The 12,669-nt window shown below is 53.4% G+C and overlaps 1 protein-coding gene across 4 annotated transcripts in view; it reads left to right on the forward strand.

The window, feature by feature from the left end:
- FAT1 (FAT atypical cadherin 1) overlaps positions 1 to 12,669 on the forward strand; it is a 120,605-nt gene that overhangs the window by 81,713 nt on the left and 26,223 nt on the right. For all 4 annotated transcript variants that reach the window (XM_045588932.1, XM_045588933.1, XM_036458997.2 and 1 more), the window contains exons 10-13: positions 4,957 to 9,036; positions 9,794 to 9,990; positions 11,318 to 11,471; positions 12,242 to 12,475. In XM_045588932.1, the coding sequence (XP_045444888.1) occupies positions 4,957 to 9,036; positions 9,794 to 9,990; positions 11,318 to 11,471; positions 12,242 to 12,475 (4,665 nt within the window). The remainder of the gene's footprint in view (positions 1 to 4,956; positions 9,037 to 9,793; positions 9,991 to 11,317; positions 11,472 to 12,241; positions 12,476 to 12,669) is intronic.

Consider the following 12,669-nt stretch of genomic DNA (forward strand, 5'->3'; position numbering starts at 1 on the left):
CCCACAACTCAGACACGTGCCCTGACCAGGAATCAAACCGCGACCCCCTGGTTCATAGGTCGACGCTCAACCACTGAGCCACACTGGCCGGGCTCTAAACTTCTTTTTAACCATGTAATCATTTTCCTTCTTAAACTAGAAAGCGTTCTTAGGAAAATGCTGGCCTCTTAATGTCATGCTTGACTTGTAGTCGGGGTGTTTTCTCCTGGGCAGAGCAGGAATTTCATGGTGGAGTGCTGACTATTCCAGCTACGACCCACTCAGGTCTCACAAGAGAGAGGGTCACGCCCCTGCCCTTCCGGGGTGAGTGTTGCTGCCACAGTGACCCCCATGCAGCTTGAACAGTTGCGTGGCTGTGTTCAGGTTGCATGGGGGTGGCTCCTCGTGGTCGGTCCCAGGGATGGGATGTGGACTCAGTGATGGTTGAAAAGCTGAAGGGGCTGGAGCTGGGCAAGAGGCACAGGGCATGGAGAGCAGCTGGAAGTGAGGGCAGATGCAGGGATGAGGAGGCAGGAGAGCCGAGTCTTGCCGGGGGACACAGGAGGAGCGTCACAGAGAAGCACTGGCCAAGCACAGTGTGTTTGTTCTCTGTCAAATTGCTGCTGTTCAGCTACCCCGTGATTCGTCCCAGGATCTCCTGGAGCTCATTGCATGTGCAGGTGCCATGCTGGGCACGCTCCTGTTCAAACGTGATAGGCGTGGGGTTTCCCCATGGGTCCACGCAGGCATGTTCTTGTTTGAGACAGAGTTCGCTCAGTCTGCGTTAGAGCATGTGTGTGTGGTCAGATGCGGCCTTGCTTCAGGCCTTTCCCCACTCATGGCAAACGATGAGAGTTCGTGATGCAGTATGGAGAAGGCACTTTTCAGCTCTCTGTCTTCCTTAGTGCCATTGTCTGTACAAAGTCTCTCTCCTTGTTCTGCCTTCATAGACGCTGGAGTATTGAAATCATCTCCTTCACTTGCCTTTTTTTTTTTTTTTTTTTTGTAAGTCCATACTGCTACATTTTTAGAAATTGCATCTATCTTAGGCATTAGAATTCAAAGAGGTGAAAATCAGCTATTAAGTCATATAATCAAAAGACACACACACAAATGGAGAGTAATTAAAAAAAAAAAAAACTTTGTTGATGTATTTTATGTGGTCAAACTGTTTTTTATTAATATATTTGAAGTTTCATTTATTTTGCTGAAAGTGACCAAAGCTAGCCACAAGGAAGACCTGCGCTGCCCGTGGCTGCAGCAGTGAAATGTGTTTCCATGTGGTTGGTGCCTTGCCTAGCGATGACGGCTTTCCCACTGGTTCAAAAATGTAGCTGTTAAAAAAAAACAGCGCATTCCACGTGTGCATGCCCGAGCACTTGAATAAAATAATGTTCCCGCAGACACACTGGCTGGGTCTGTGTAGGAGAAAATGTGAAACTTTCCCTTAGCTTTCACATAATTCTCAACAACTGGGTGGTTAAAATATGATGGTTGGTGCCCGGCTGAAGGCACACACATTCCTTAAATGCTTGCAGGGCTGACGGAATTAGTAACTCGGTATTCCAGGAATGGAACTGCATCTCCACTCAGCGAATGCGGAATACCAAAGGGCCCGTTCCAGCCCAGACCTTGGACTTTTACAAAGATCTTGTTTTCGATTTGGTATTATGAAAATAGTGCTGAACAAGTGCTTCATAGGAAATGACTCCCTTTCCACGCTGTGGGGTTGCGTGGGAGTGAATCTGTTCGAACAGCAGGAACTGCAAAATGGTCCTGTGGCCACGCTCTTACCGTTTATTCATAATCACCTGTTTCTCGTGTCTGTCAGGTTACATTTACCAAAGCTCACAAGACTAGTTATAAATTCAGGCCATCGCACGGCATGTTGAATTAGCAGCGATTTATTGAGCAAAAGGTTGGGTCTGATGAGGAGTCTTCAGGGGAAAAGGAATTAATTAAAGATAGTTCAGTAGCAGTTGAGTTATATGCTCGGAGACACAGGCTCAGAACGGTACCCCGGGCAGCTTGGCGTGCTTTATTTCTTAAAGTAGGTAATTGTAACTTCAAAACGATGGGAACACCCGGAAACAGAAGCCTCTCAGTAAAGATGCTTATCGGCCGGAATGGATTTTCTTTCCAGACTGAGGTTCAGTTGTGATTGCACTTGAAGTGTATAGAGGTTGCCTCACTGGCCGGCGGTCGGCATCCACGGCGTGTCCCTGCTGGGTGACACGGATGCCCTGTGAAGTGTGTGTGTGTGTGTGTGTGTGTGTGAGAGAGAGAGAGAGAGAGAGAGAGATACAGTCATAACTAATTAGCACACGCGTGCAAGTTCGCCCAGTTATTGCCTTGCTCCAATAGCCGGAGCAGTGTAAGGCTCTTTAGAAATCACAGTATCTCCAGCGAAGGAGACTGATAAGCCCCCATCCGAGGACAGACTTCCGCCACGGCCCTGTGAGTCCGTTCACAAACAGCATACGTGTAGTTCAGTATTTGGTGAGTGTGTCTATTACCAGATCAGATGGCATGCCCACACCACTCAGCAGCCCTCGGTGTTCTTCCAGGAAGCACCACGTTGCTCTTCCATCTGCAAACCTTGTGCTTTCTGCCATGGTCTGTGCGGGATCCATGTATTAATTGGCTGGCTGGCTGGCTTCCTGTTTACCTATGTTACCAATGCCGGGGCCAGAGCTGTCTGTAGCAAAGCCATACGGCTCCAGGTGATAGAGAATGTGATGCCTTGTATATGTGAAGCATTACGACTTCACTGTCCACCCGGCTGGCGTGGCTCGGTGGCTGAGTGTCGACCTATGAACCAGGCGGTCATGGTTCGATTCCCGGTCAGGGCACATGCTCAGGTTGCGGGCTCCATCCCCAGTGAGGGGCGTGCAGGAGGCAGCCACGGATCAATGATTATCTCTCATCATTGACATTTCCATCTATCTCTTCCTCTCTGAAATCAATAAAAATATTAAAAAAAAAAAAAAGATTTCTCCATCTAAGATGAGGGAAAAATGCATATAGATGAAGGAGTATAAAACACAGTAGGTCGGCTTCTTTTTTAAAAACAGATAGACGGAAGTCCGAGGGGTGGGGATAGCGACACGTCTGCAAAGGTTTTCGCAGTCTCCTCCACTATCCAGACAGCCTGTCACAGTTTTGGCAGGCGGTGGGGTGGTGCGCGGGCAGGGTGAGAGGGGATGACTTGATGACTGACTAAGAGAGAGACTCCGGGGTCGTTGATTCATAGACACAGACGGGCCGGAGACAGTTCTGCAAGGCCTGGCAGAGACAGCACGGCCCCGTCCATGGGCCAGGGGTGAGCTCAGAGCTCAGGAGCCTGGAGGAGCCTGGGCCTCCGCCCTGTGGCAGGACCGGCCGTGGGTCCGAGTGCAGAGCCAGGCAGGCCTAATGAGAGCCAGACCAGGTCGGGCCTCAGGAAACATTATCATGGGGTTTTGGAAAATGTGTTAAAGGAAGGAAATGAAGGCCAGAGAGGAAGCGTTTCCTAGTAATGCTGTGGAGAAAGAAGTGCTGGGTTAATCCCCTAGTCTGCAAATCACAGTAGGTAATGGGGTTCTGTGAAGTGCCGCCGCCCTCCCTAGCGAGCCTGGAGGAAAGCAGTTGGGGGAAGCAGTTAAGTGGCAAGTCAGCCTTGTTCTGGGGCTGAGTGTAACAGTCCCTTGGGAAAATCACATTCAGCTCTGTGTCTAGGATGACGGAGCCGGGCTCCTGTGTATAAAACAGAACAGGGACGGGGGTTCACGGATGGGGCGAACCCTCAGACCGCCTTGATCTATTCAGAGAGATAGGTAGCTGCTAAGCTGTAGTCCGCTGCTGGTTTTCGTCAGGAGGATTCCAGCAGATGCGACCCCCCAGCAACAGGTCTCCGCAGAGTTGCACTTGCAGCTGAATACATGTACACAGTGCAGGTGACAAAGGTCCAGTGAGAAGCCAGTAAAAACAGTCTGAGAATTTCTCAGCCTCAACCCTGCGGACTTTTTGAGCGGCAGGTTTTTGTGGTGGGGGCCGTCCTGTGTATCGCAGGAAGTTGAGCAGCGTCTCTGGTCTGTCGCCCAAGGTAGTGCCAACCAAAATGTCTCCAGAAACTCCAGCTGGTGTGGCTCAGTGGTTGAGAGTTGACCCATAAACCAGGAGATCAGGGTTCGATTCCTGGTGGGGCACATGCCCTGGTTGTGGACTCAATCCCCACTAGGGGGCGAGCAGGAGGCGGCCGATGAATGATTCTTTCTCATCATTGATGTTTCTGTTTCTCCCTCTCCCTTCCTCTCTGAAATCAATAAAAACACATTTTTTTAAAAAAATGTCTCCAGGCATTGTTGAACATCCCCTTCTGGGTAGGATCACCCCCACTTGAGAACCACTGACTTAGGGGATACATCGACCTGAACATGATTCAGAAGAGACTACCGAATTCCTCAAAACCTCCGAAGTGTAGAGCAAGTTATACACAAGCTTATTTATCAGTCCCCTGGATATAAGGGACTCTTGAATTTGGTTAAATTCTCTTAATGAATTGAAGCTTTCCCTTTTATAATGAATGAGAATCTTGAGCATTTTCAAGTGATAAATGCGGAAATATAAACTTGTTCTAAAGGGTTTTTTGAGGGAACACTTGGAAAATTATGAACTTAGCTGCTTGATGAAGGGGAACCATGCCCTTCCATAAGAGCATTCTTGGGTCAAGCAAAAGGGGTGTTAGATACAGAGTGATATTTCTTCTGTTTCTTACTTTCCATCATTGATGGACAGAACTCTGATTAGTCTGCTGAAATGAAACAAGTTGAAAATGGAGACAAGTTCCATTCAAACGTTGATAACCCCACGATTTCTGTTTAATTTCAGAATATAGTTTTTAAAGTTACCTTCATTGGTTTCTGTATTTCCAAACAGTACTTGGTCCCTGTAGTTTTCTCTAACATGCTCCTTTTTTTCTTCCCCCCCCCCTCCCAGGAAATATTGGAAACTCTTTCACAATCGATCCCATCTTGGGCTCTATCAAAACTGCCAAAGAATTGGATCGCAGCAACCAAGAGGAATATGACCTGATGGTTAAGGCTACAGACAGAGGCAGTCCACCCCTGAGTGAGATCACTTCCGTGCACATCTTCGTCACCGTTGCCGACAATGCCGCTCCAAGATTCACCTCCAAAGAATATTCTGTTGAAATCAGCGAGACCGTCGGCATCGGGAGTTTTGTCGCAATGGTGACAGCCCACAGCCAGTCATCAGTGGTCTACGAACTAAGAGAGGGAAACGTAGCGGATGCATTCGCCATCAACCCGCACTCGGGAAGTATCGTGACTCAGAAAGCCCTGGACTTTGAGACTCTGCCTGTGTACACGCTGACGGTGCGAGGGACCAACATGGCGGGCCTGTCCACCAACACGACGGTCCTGGTGCACCTGCAGGACGAAAATGACAACTGGCCCGTGTTCCTGCAGGCGGAGTACACGGGCCTCGTCAGCGAGTCGGCCTCCCCGCACAGCGTGGTCCTCACCGACACGAACGTCCCGCTGGTGGTTCGAGCCACCGACGCCGACCAGGAGTCCAACGCGCTGCTCGTGTACCGCATCGTGGAGCCGTCGGCGCACAAGCACTTCGCCATCGATTCCAGCACGGGTGCGATCCACACGGTCGCGAGCCTGGACTACGAGGAAGCGAGCGCGTTCCGCTTCACCGTGCAGGTGCACGACATGGGGGCGCCGCGCCTGTTTGCCGAGTACGCGGCCAACGTGACCATCCACGTCGTTGACATTAACGACTGCCCCCCTGTGTTCTCCACGCCCGTGTACGAAGCCTCCCTCCTGCTGCCCACCTACAGGGGGGTCCGGGTCGTCGCGGTCAACGCGACGGACGCCGACTCCCGCGCCTTCTCCCAGGTGCTGTACTCCATCACCGACGGCAACATCGGGGAGAAGTTCCTCATGGACCCCCGGACCGGCTCGGTCACGGTGCAGAACACCACCCAGCTGCGAAGCCGCTACGAGCTCACGGTGCGCGCCTCCGACGGCAGGTTCGCCGGCCTCGCCGCGGTGAAGATCCACGTGAAGGAGAGCAGAGAGAGCCCGCTGAGGTTCACCCAGGACTTCTACGCGGCCACCGTCAAGGAGAACTCCACCGAAGCCACGACGCTGGCCGTCATCGCCGCCGTCGGCAACCCGATGAACCAGCCCCTGTTCTATCGCATCCTCAACCCCGACCGCAGGTTTAAGATGAGCCGCACCTCGGGCGTCCTGTCCACCACGGGCGTCCCCTTCGACCGGGAGCAGCAGGAGGCCTTCGACGTGGTGGTGGAGGTGACGCAGGAGCACGGGCCCGCCGCTGCCGCCGCCGTGGCCCACGTGCTGGTGAAGGTCGCCGTGGAGGACCAGAACGACAACGCCCCGGTGTTCGTCAACCTGCCTTACTACGCCGTGGTGCGGGCGGACGCCGCGGCCGGCCACACCATCCGCCAGGTGACCGCCGTGGACCGGGACAGCGGCAGGAACGGGGCCGTGCACTACCACCTGAAGGAGCACCACGAGCACTTCCAGATCGGCCCGTCGGGCGACCTCTCCCTGAAGAAGCCCTTCGGGCCCGACACCTTGAACAAGCAGTACCTGGTCACGGTGGTGGCCGAGGACGGGGGGGACCCGGCGCGCTCGGCCGAGGCGGTCGTCCCCATCACGGTGACGAACAAGGCCATGCCCGTGTTCGAGAAGCCCTTCTACAGCGCCGAGATCCCCGAGAACGTGCAGGCGCACAGCCCCGTGGTGCACGTGCAGGCCAACAGCCCCGAGGGCCTGAAGGTGCTGTACAGCATCGCCGACGGCGACCCCTTCGGCCAGTTCACCGTCGACTTCAACACCGGCGTCATCCACGTCGTCGCCCCCCTGGACTTCGAGGCCCACCCGGCCTACAAGCTGAGCGTCCGCGCCACCGACTCGCTGACGGGCGCGCGCGCTGAGGTGTTCGTGGACATCGTGGTGGAGGACGTCAACGACAACCCGCCCGTGTTCGCCCAGCGGGCCTACGCCGCCACGCTGTCCGAGGCGGCCGTCGTGGGCACCTCCGTGGCCCGCGTCCGGGCGACCGACGCCGACTCGGAGCCCAACCGGGGCGTCTCGTACCACCTGTCCGGGAACCACAGCCAGAGCCACGACCATTTCCACGTCGACAGCGGCACGGGGGTCGTCTCCCTCGTCCGGGCGCTGGATTACGAGCAGTGCCGGCGGCACAGGGTGGCCGTGCGGGCCGTGGACGGCGGCATGCCCCCGCTGAGCAGCGAGGTGGAGGTCACGGTGGACGTCACGGACCTCAACGACAACCCGCCCGCGTTCGAGCAGCAGGCGTACGAGGCCAGGATCAGCGAGCACGCCCCGCACGGGCATTTCGTGGCCTGCGTCAAGGCCTACGACGCGGACAGCTCGGACGCGGGCAAGCTGGAGTACTCCATCCTGTCCGGCAACGACCAGAAGCACTTCGTCATGGACGGGGCCACGGGGATCGTCACGCTGTCCAACCTCCTCCGCCAGGCCGCCCTGAGGCCCTTCTACGGCCTGAACATCTCCGTCTCGGACGGCGTGTTCCGGAGCTCGGCCCGGCTGCACGTGACCGTCGTCGTGGGCAACCTGCACAGCCCCGCGTTCCCGCAGAACGAGTACGAGGTGGAGCTGGCCGAGAACGCCCCCGCGCACACCCTGGTGACCGCCGTCCGGGCCGCCGACGGGGACTCCGGCGTCTACGGCCGCGTCACCTACCACGTGGTGAATGACTTCGCCAGGGACCGGTTCTACGTCGACGAGAGAGGGCGGGTCTTCACTCTGGAGAAGCTGGACCGGGAGGTCCCGGCGGAGAAGGTGATCCCGGTGCGCCTGATGGCCAGGGACGCGGGGGGGAAGGTGGCCTTCTGCACCGTCAACGTCATCCTCACCGACGACAACGACAACGCGCCCCAGTTCCGAGCCGCCCGGTACGAGGTGAACGTCGCCTCCGACGCCCCCAGGGGCACGTCCGTCGCCAGGGTCCTGGCGAGCGACGCGGACGAGGGATCCAACGCCGACGTCACCTACGCCCTGGAGGCCGAGGCGGCGGGCGTCCGGGAGAACCTGGAGATCCACGCGCTGTCCGGCGTCCTCACCACCAGGGAGAGCCTGGTCGGCCTGGAGGACGAGGCCTTCACTTTCTTCGTGCGCGCTGTGGACGGCGGGTCCCCGCCCAGGGAGTCCGTGGTGCCCGTCTACGTGAAGGTGCTCCCCCCGGAGACGCGGCTCCCCAAGTTCTCGGAGCCGTTCTACACCTACACCGTGTCCGAGGACGTGCCCATCGGGACCGAGATCGACGTCGTCCGCGCGGAGCACAGCGGGCCCGTGCTGTACAGCCTCGTCCGAGGGAACACCCCCGAGAGCAACAGGGACGAGCTCTTTGTGATCGACCGGCAGAGCGGGCGGCTGAAGCTGGAGAAGAGCCTGGACCACGAGACCACCAAGTGGTACCAGTTCGCCATCCTCGCCCGCTGCGCCCACGGGGACCGCGAGGTGGTGGCCTCCGTGGATGTCAGCATCCAGGTGAAGGACGCCAACGACAACAGCCCGGTCCTGGAGGCGAACCCGTACGAGGCCTTCGTGGTGGAGAACCAGCCGGGGGGCAGTCGCGTCATCCAGGTCAGGGCCTCGGACCCGGACTCGGGGGCCAACGGCCAGGTGATGTACAGCCTCGATCCGTCCCAGGACGCGGACGTCACCGAGTCCTTCGCCATCAACATGGAGACGGGCTGGATCACCACCCTCAGGGAGCTGGACCACGAGCAGAGGGACCGTTACCAGATCCGAGTGGTCGCGTCGGACCACGGGGAGAAGGCCCAGCTGTCCTCCACGGCCACAGTGGACGTCACCGTCACCGACGTCAACGACAGCCCCCCGCGGTTCACGGCGGAGATCTACAAAGGGACCGTGAGCGAGGACGACCCGCCGGGCGGCGTCATCGCCATCCTGAGCAGCACGGACGCCGACTCGGAGGACATCAACAGACAGGTGGCCTATTACATAACAGGTAAGACATTTCGCCCCAGCGGCTCCATTTAAAACCGAACGCATTAGAAGTCGGAGTGAGTGCTGAGAAGTGAATTTTATGGGATTGAGAAGGCGAAGGGATGAGTTCAGTTAAGCAAAACCACAATAAGGAGAAATAGCACCAGTGAAGCTACATTTGAAGTTCTTTGCCATGTGCAAAGGGAATGGTTGCTTGGTTATAACTTTTTTTATTTGTATGACTCGTTTATTCAGCTTTATCTTGGTGCTTAATATATAGTGAAAAGCTATAGTTTCAGAGTAGGCTAAAGTATTACTTAGTAGTCTTTGTATTTTATTTGACTGAGTGCTTTATTTTATTTTTTTAAATATATTTTATTGATTTTTGTACAGAGAGGAAGGGAGAGAGATAGAGAGCCAGAAACATCAATGAGAGAGAGTCATCAATCAGCTGCCTCTTGCACACCCCCTACCGGGGATATGCCCGCAACCAAGGTACATGCCCTTGACCGGAATCGAACCTGGGACCCTTCAGTCCCCAAGCCGACACTCTATCCATTGAGCCAAACCGGTCTTGGCTGACTGAGTGCTTTATTGAAATACAAATGTTAACGGGGAAGCTCATACTCCAAATTCAAATGTAATTAAAAAAAAAAAAAAAAACCACCTTAATTATTTTAAACCATAACATTATATATCTGTTCTATAATTTACTTCTTCTATCACGTATTTCCTTCTGTATGTTAACTGTCATCTTTCTCCATTGATTTAATTAATAGGAGGGGATCCTCTGGGGCAGTTTGCTGTTGAAAACATACAGAATGAATGGAAGGTGTATGTGAAAAAACCTCTGGACAGAGAGAAGAGGGACAATTACCTTCTGACCATCACAGCAACGGATGGCACCTTCTCATCCAAAGCTATCGTTGAAGTGAAAGTTCTTGATGCCAACGACAACAGTCCAGTTTGTGAAAAGGTAGGCTGCTCTTTAAGTTTCTAGACTGCGAATCCAGGCTTCTCTCCTCAGCCACCCCGCAGGACTGTGGTGGGCGGTAGGGCTGTGATGGGATGCCGGGGTGTCATTCGGTGTGTTTCATATCATAACCTCTTCCTGTTTAAGCGGAGGCGAGTGTGCAATGGGGCAAGGGATGGCCTAGCCTCAGAGCTGGTGCAGGGCGTGCTCCAGGAGTTTGGAAATGATTCAGAATGCTGTCAAGTATGGGCAGGATTGCAGTTGTGTTTAACTCTACAAATGCCGTGTAAAGTTTTCAGAAAGTGACTCCCTTCATTTGGGGAAGAGGTTGCTTTGGATCTGGCCAGCAGTTCTTCAGACAGAGCTCACTTTTGCTCTTACAGTTTTAGGGATGCTTGCTCTTAACACACCAGAACAGTGGTTGGCAAACATGGGGCTCTTTGGCCCCTTGAGTGCGGCTCTTCCACAAAATACCACGTGCGGGCGCGCATGTACAATGTGATTGAAACTTCGTGGCCCATGCACAGAAGTCGATTTTCGGTTCTCAAAAGAAATGTCAATCGTTGTACTGTTGATATTTGGCTCTGTTGACTAATGAGTTTGCCGACCACTGGCCTAGAAAAACTATAGGGCTCATAGTGCGTCTCCTGCAACTAAGCTGCTGTTTCATGTGAGATCAGCTAACCCAGAGCAGAGCTGTCCTGTGGAGGTGCAGGGTGGGGACTTGGGCAGGAGTGATCGCCGTCTTATGTGGTGGTTTACGGCACGGACTTCTAAATAGTTGGATCAGGAAACACCCCTTCACTTGAGAGTCTGGTTGGACATGAAGAGAGATCAGAGCTGGTGATGGAAGGGCCCTGCCCTGAGCTTCGTTCACCCATGGGGCCAGGGGGAATCTGTCTTTTCTGCCAAGACACGAAGATCGAGGATCGCTTCTTTCCGAACTGCCCGTCTTTGGATACGTGTTAAGAACGATTGCTAGGGATAGATTTCTGTATTGGGAAACCAATCTTTAGGTCCATGTGGAGCGCTATTTATCTTTTCTCATGGGAATTGAAACTGAATAGGAACTCAAGTCAAAGACATAAAGCACTGCCTTCAGGCCTGTGTAGGTTAAATGTCACGCCAGACTCCGCAGCATCGGGCTGTTCACTGTTCCATGGCTCTGCCTCGTTTCATGAGAAAAATCATTTTGAAAGCTCCTTGGATGTTCACGTTAGTCATTTCCCGTGTTTTCTGTGGCCAACGCGAAATGATTGATTTTCTGTCATTTGCTCAGCCGCCATGCGTCAGTGTTTCATGTTGACAGTATTGTTTCCGATCTTTGCAGACTCTGTATTCAGACACGATTCCAGAAGACGCCTTCCCCGGGAAGCTGATCCTGCAGGTCTCCGCCACTGACGCAGATATCCGGTCCAACGCCGAAATCACATACACCTTGTCAGGCCCAGGAGCAGAAAAATTCAACCTGAATCCAGACACAGGTAATGATGGAGTTTGGGGCAGAATTAACTGGGCTCCAACAAAATCGCACACGTGGGTAGTGGTAGATCATGCACAGAATTTGAAATTCCATTTTGTTCATGTCACACGTACTTGGTTGCTGCAAAAATTGTCATCTTTTAGAAACCGAAAACAGCAACTTAACTGGGTAAAATTTGGGGTGAGATAAAACGTCAACAGCCAAGGATTCAGAGTCGTTTTTATCACCTTTATATATAAAAGAAAACCTCAAGATGTTAAAGTGTATTTAAAGCTTTCACTGTCTCCATTTTATATATATAGCTTGCTTTCATGAGTACGTGACCATAAAGTCATAATTTAGCATATTCCTTAAAACAACTCACAATGTATGATTCATCTTTAAGTTGCTACAATTGTATTTCTAATTCATATTTTAGTGAAATTGGGGTCCAGTAATAGTTTTCTATTAAGCTGCCCCCCACCAAAGAGCTAATTATGAACATAGGAATCTAATATTTTGAGTCACCTAGAAACATTTCAATTTGGCCCAGTCGGGGAGCCGTTTTGTGCTGTGACATACACACTGCAAGAGGCCCAGCCCTGCTATCCTTGGGCCTTAAAGAGCGGGCACCTGACAGGTTGGAAGCCGGGAACACACTGTACTCACCCAGCCGCTGGCCCTGTCATTGACAAAACTGTCCCAAAGGAAGGCTGTTATTCAGGTTTTGTGATTGTAAGAGAAAAGGGGAAGACGTAGCATTTAGGCCATTTTATTTTTGTTCGTTCCTAGGTGAACTGAAGACACTAGCCCCCCTGGACCGCGAGGAGCAAGCTGTTTACAACCTGCTGGTCAAGGCCACCGACGGAGGGGGAAGGTTCTGTCAGGCGCACGTGCTGCTCACGTTGGAAGACGTGAATGACAACGCCCCCGAGTTCGCTGCCGACCCTCACACCATCACCGTGTTCGAAAACACGGAGCCTGGGACGCCGCTGACCAGAGTGCAGGCCACGGACGCAGATGCAGGTACTACGGGGTGGCGCTCTGTCTTCCAGCCATGCTCCTGGGCCCTAGGGGCCTCCGTTTCGAAACATCCCAGACCCGGGCCATTGAGTTATTGTACCTCAGGGGTGTTGAGTAACTCCTTGTTCTTGTGTTATTTCATTCCTGGAATGAAATATTTGAAATAATGAGTTTACTTATAAGGAGTATTTGCAGTC

The sequence above is a fragment of the Pipistrellus kuhlii genome, unplaced genomic scaffold, assembly GCF_014108245.1.
Source record: "Pipistrellus kuhlii isolate mPipKuh1 unplaced genomic scaffold, mPipKuh1.p scaffold_m20_p_3, whole genome shotgun sequence".
In the NCBI taxonomy this organism is placed as follows: domain Eukaryota; kingdom Metazoa; phylum Chordata; class Mammalia; order Chiroptera; family Vespertilionidae; genus Pipistrellus; species Pipistrellus kuhlii.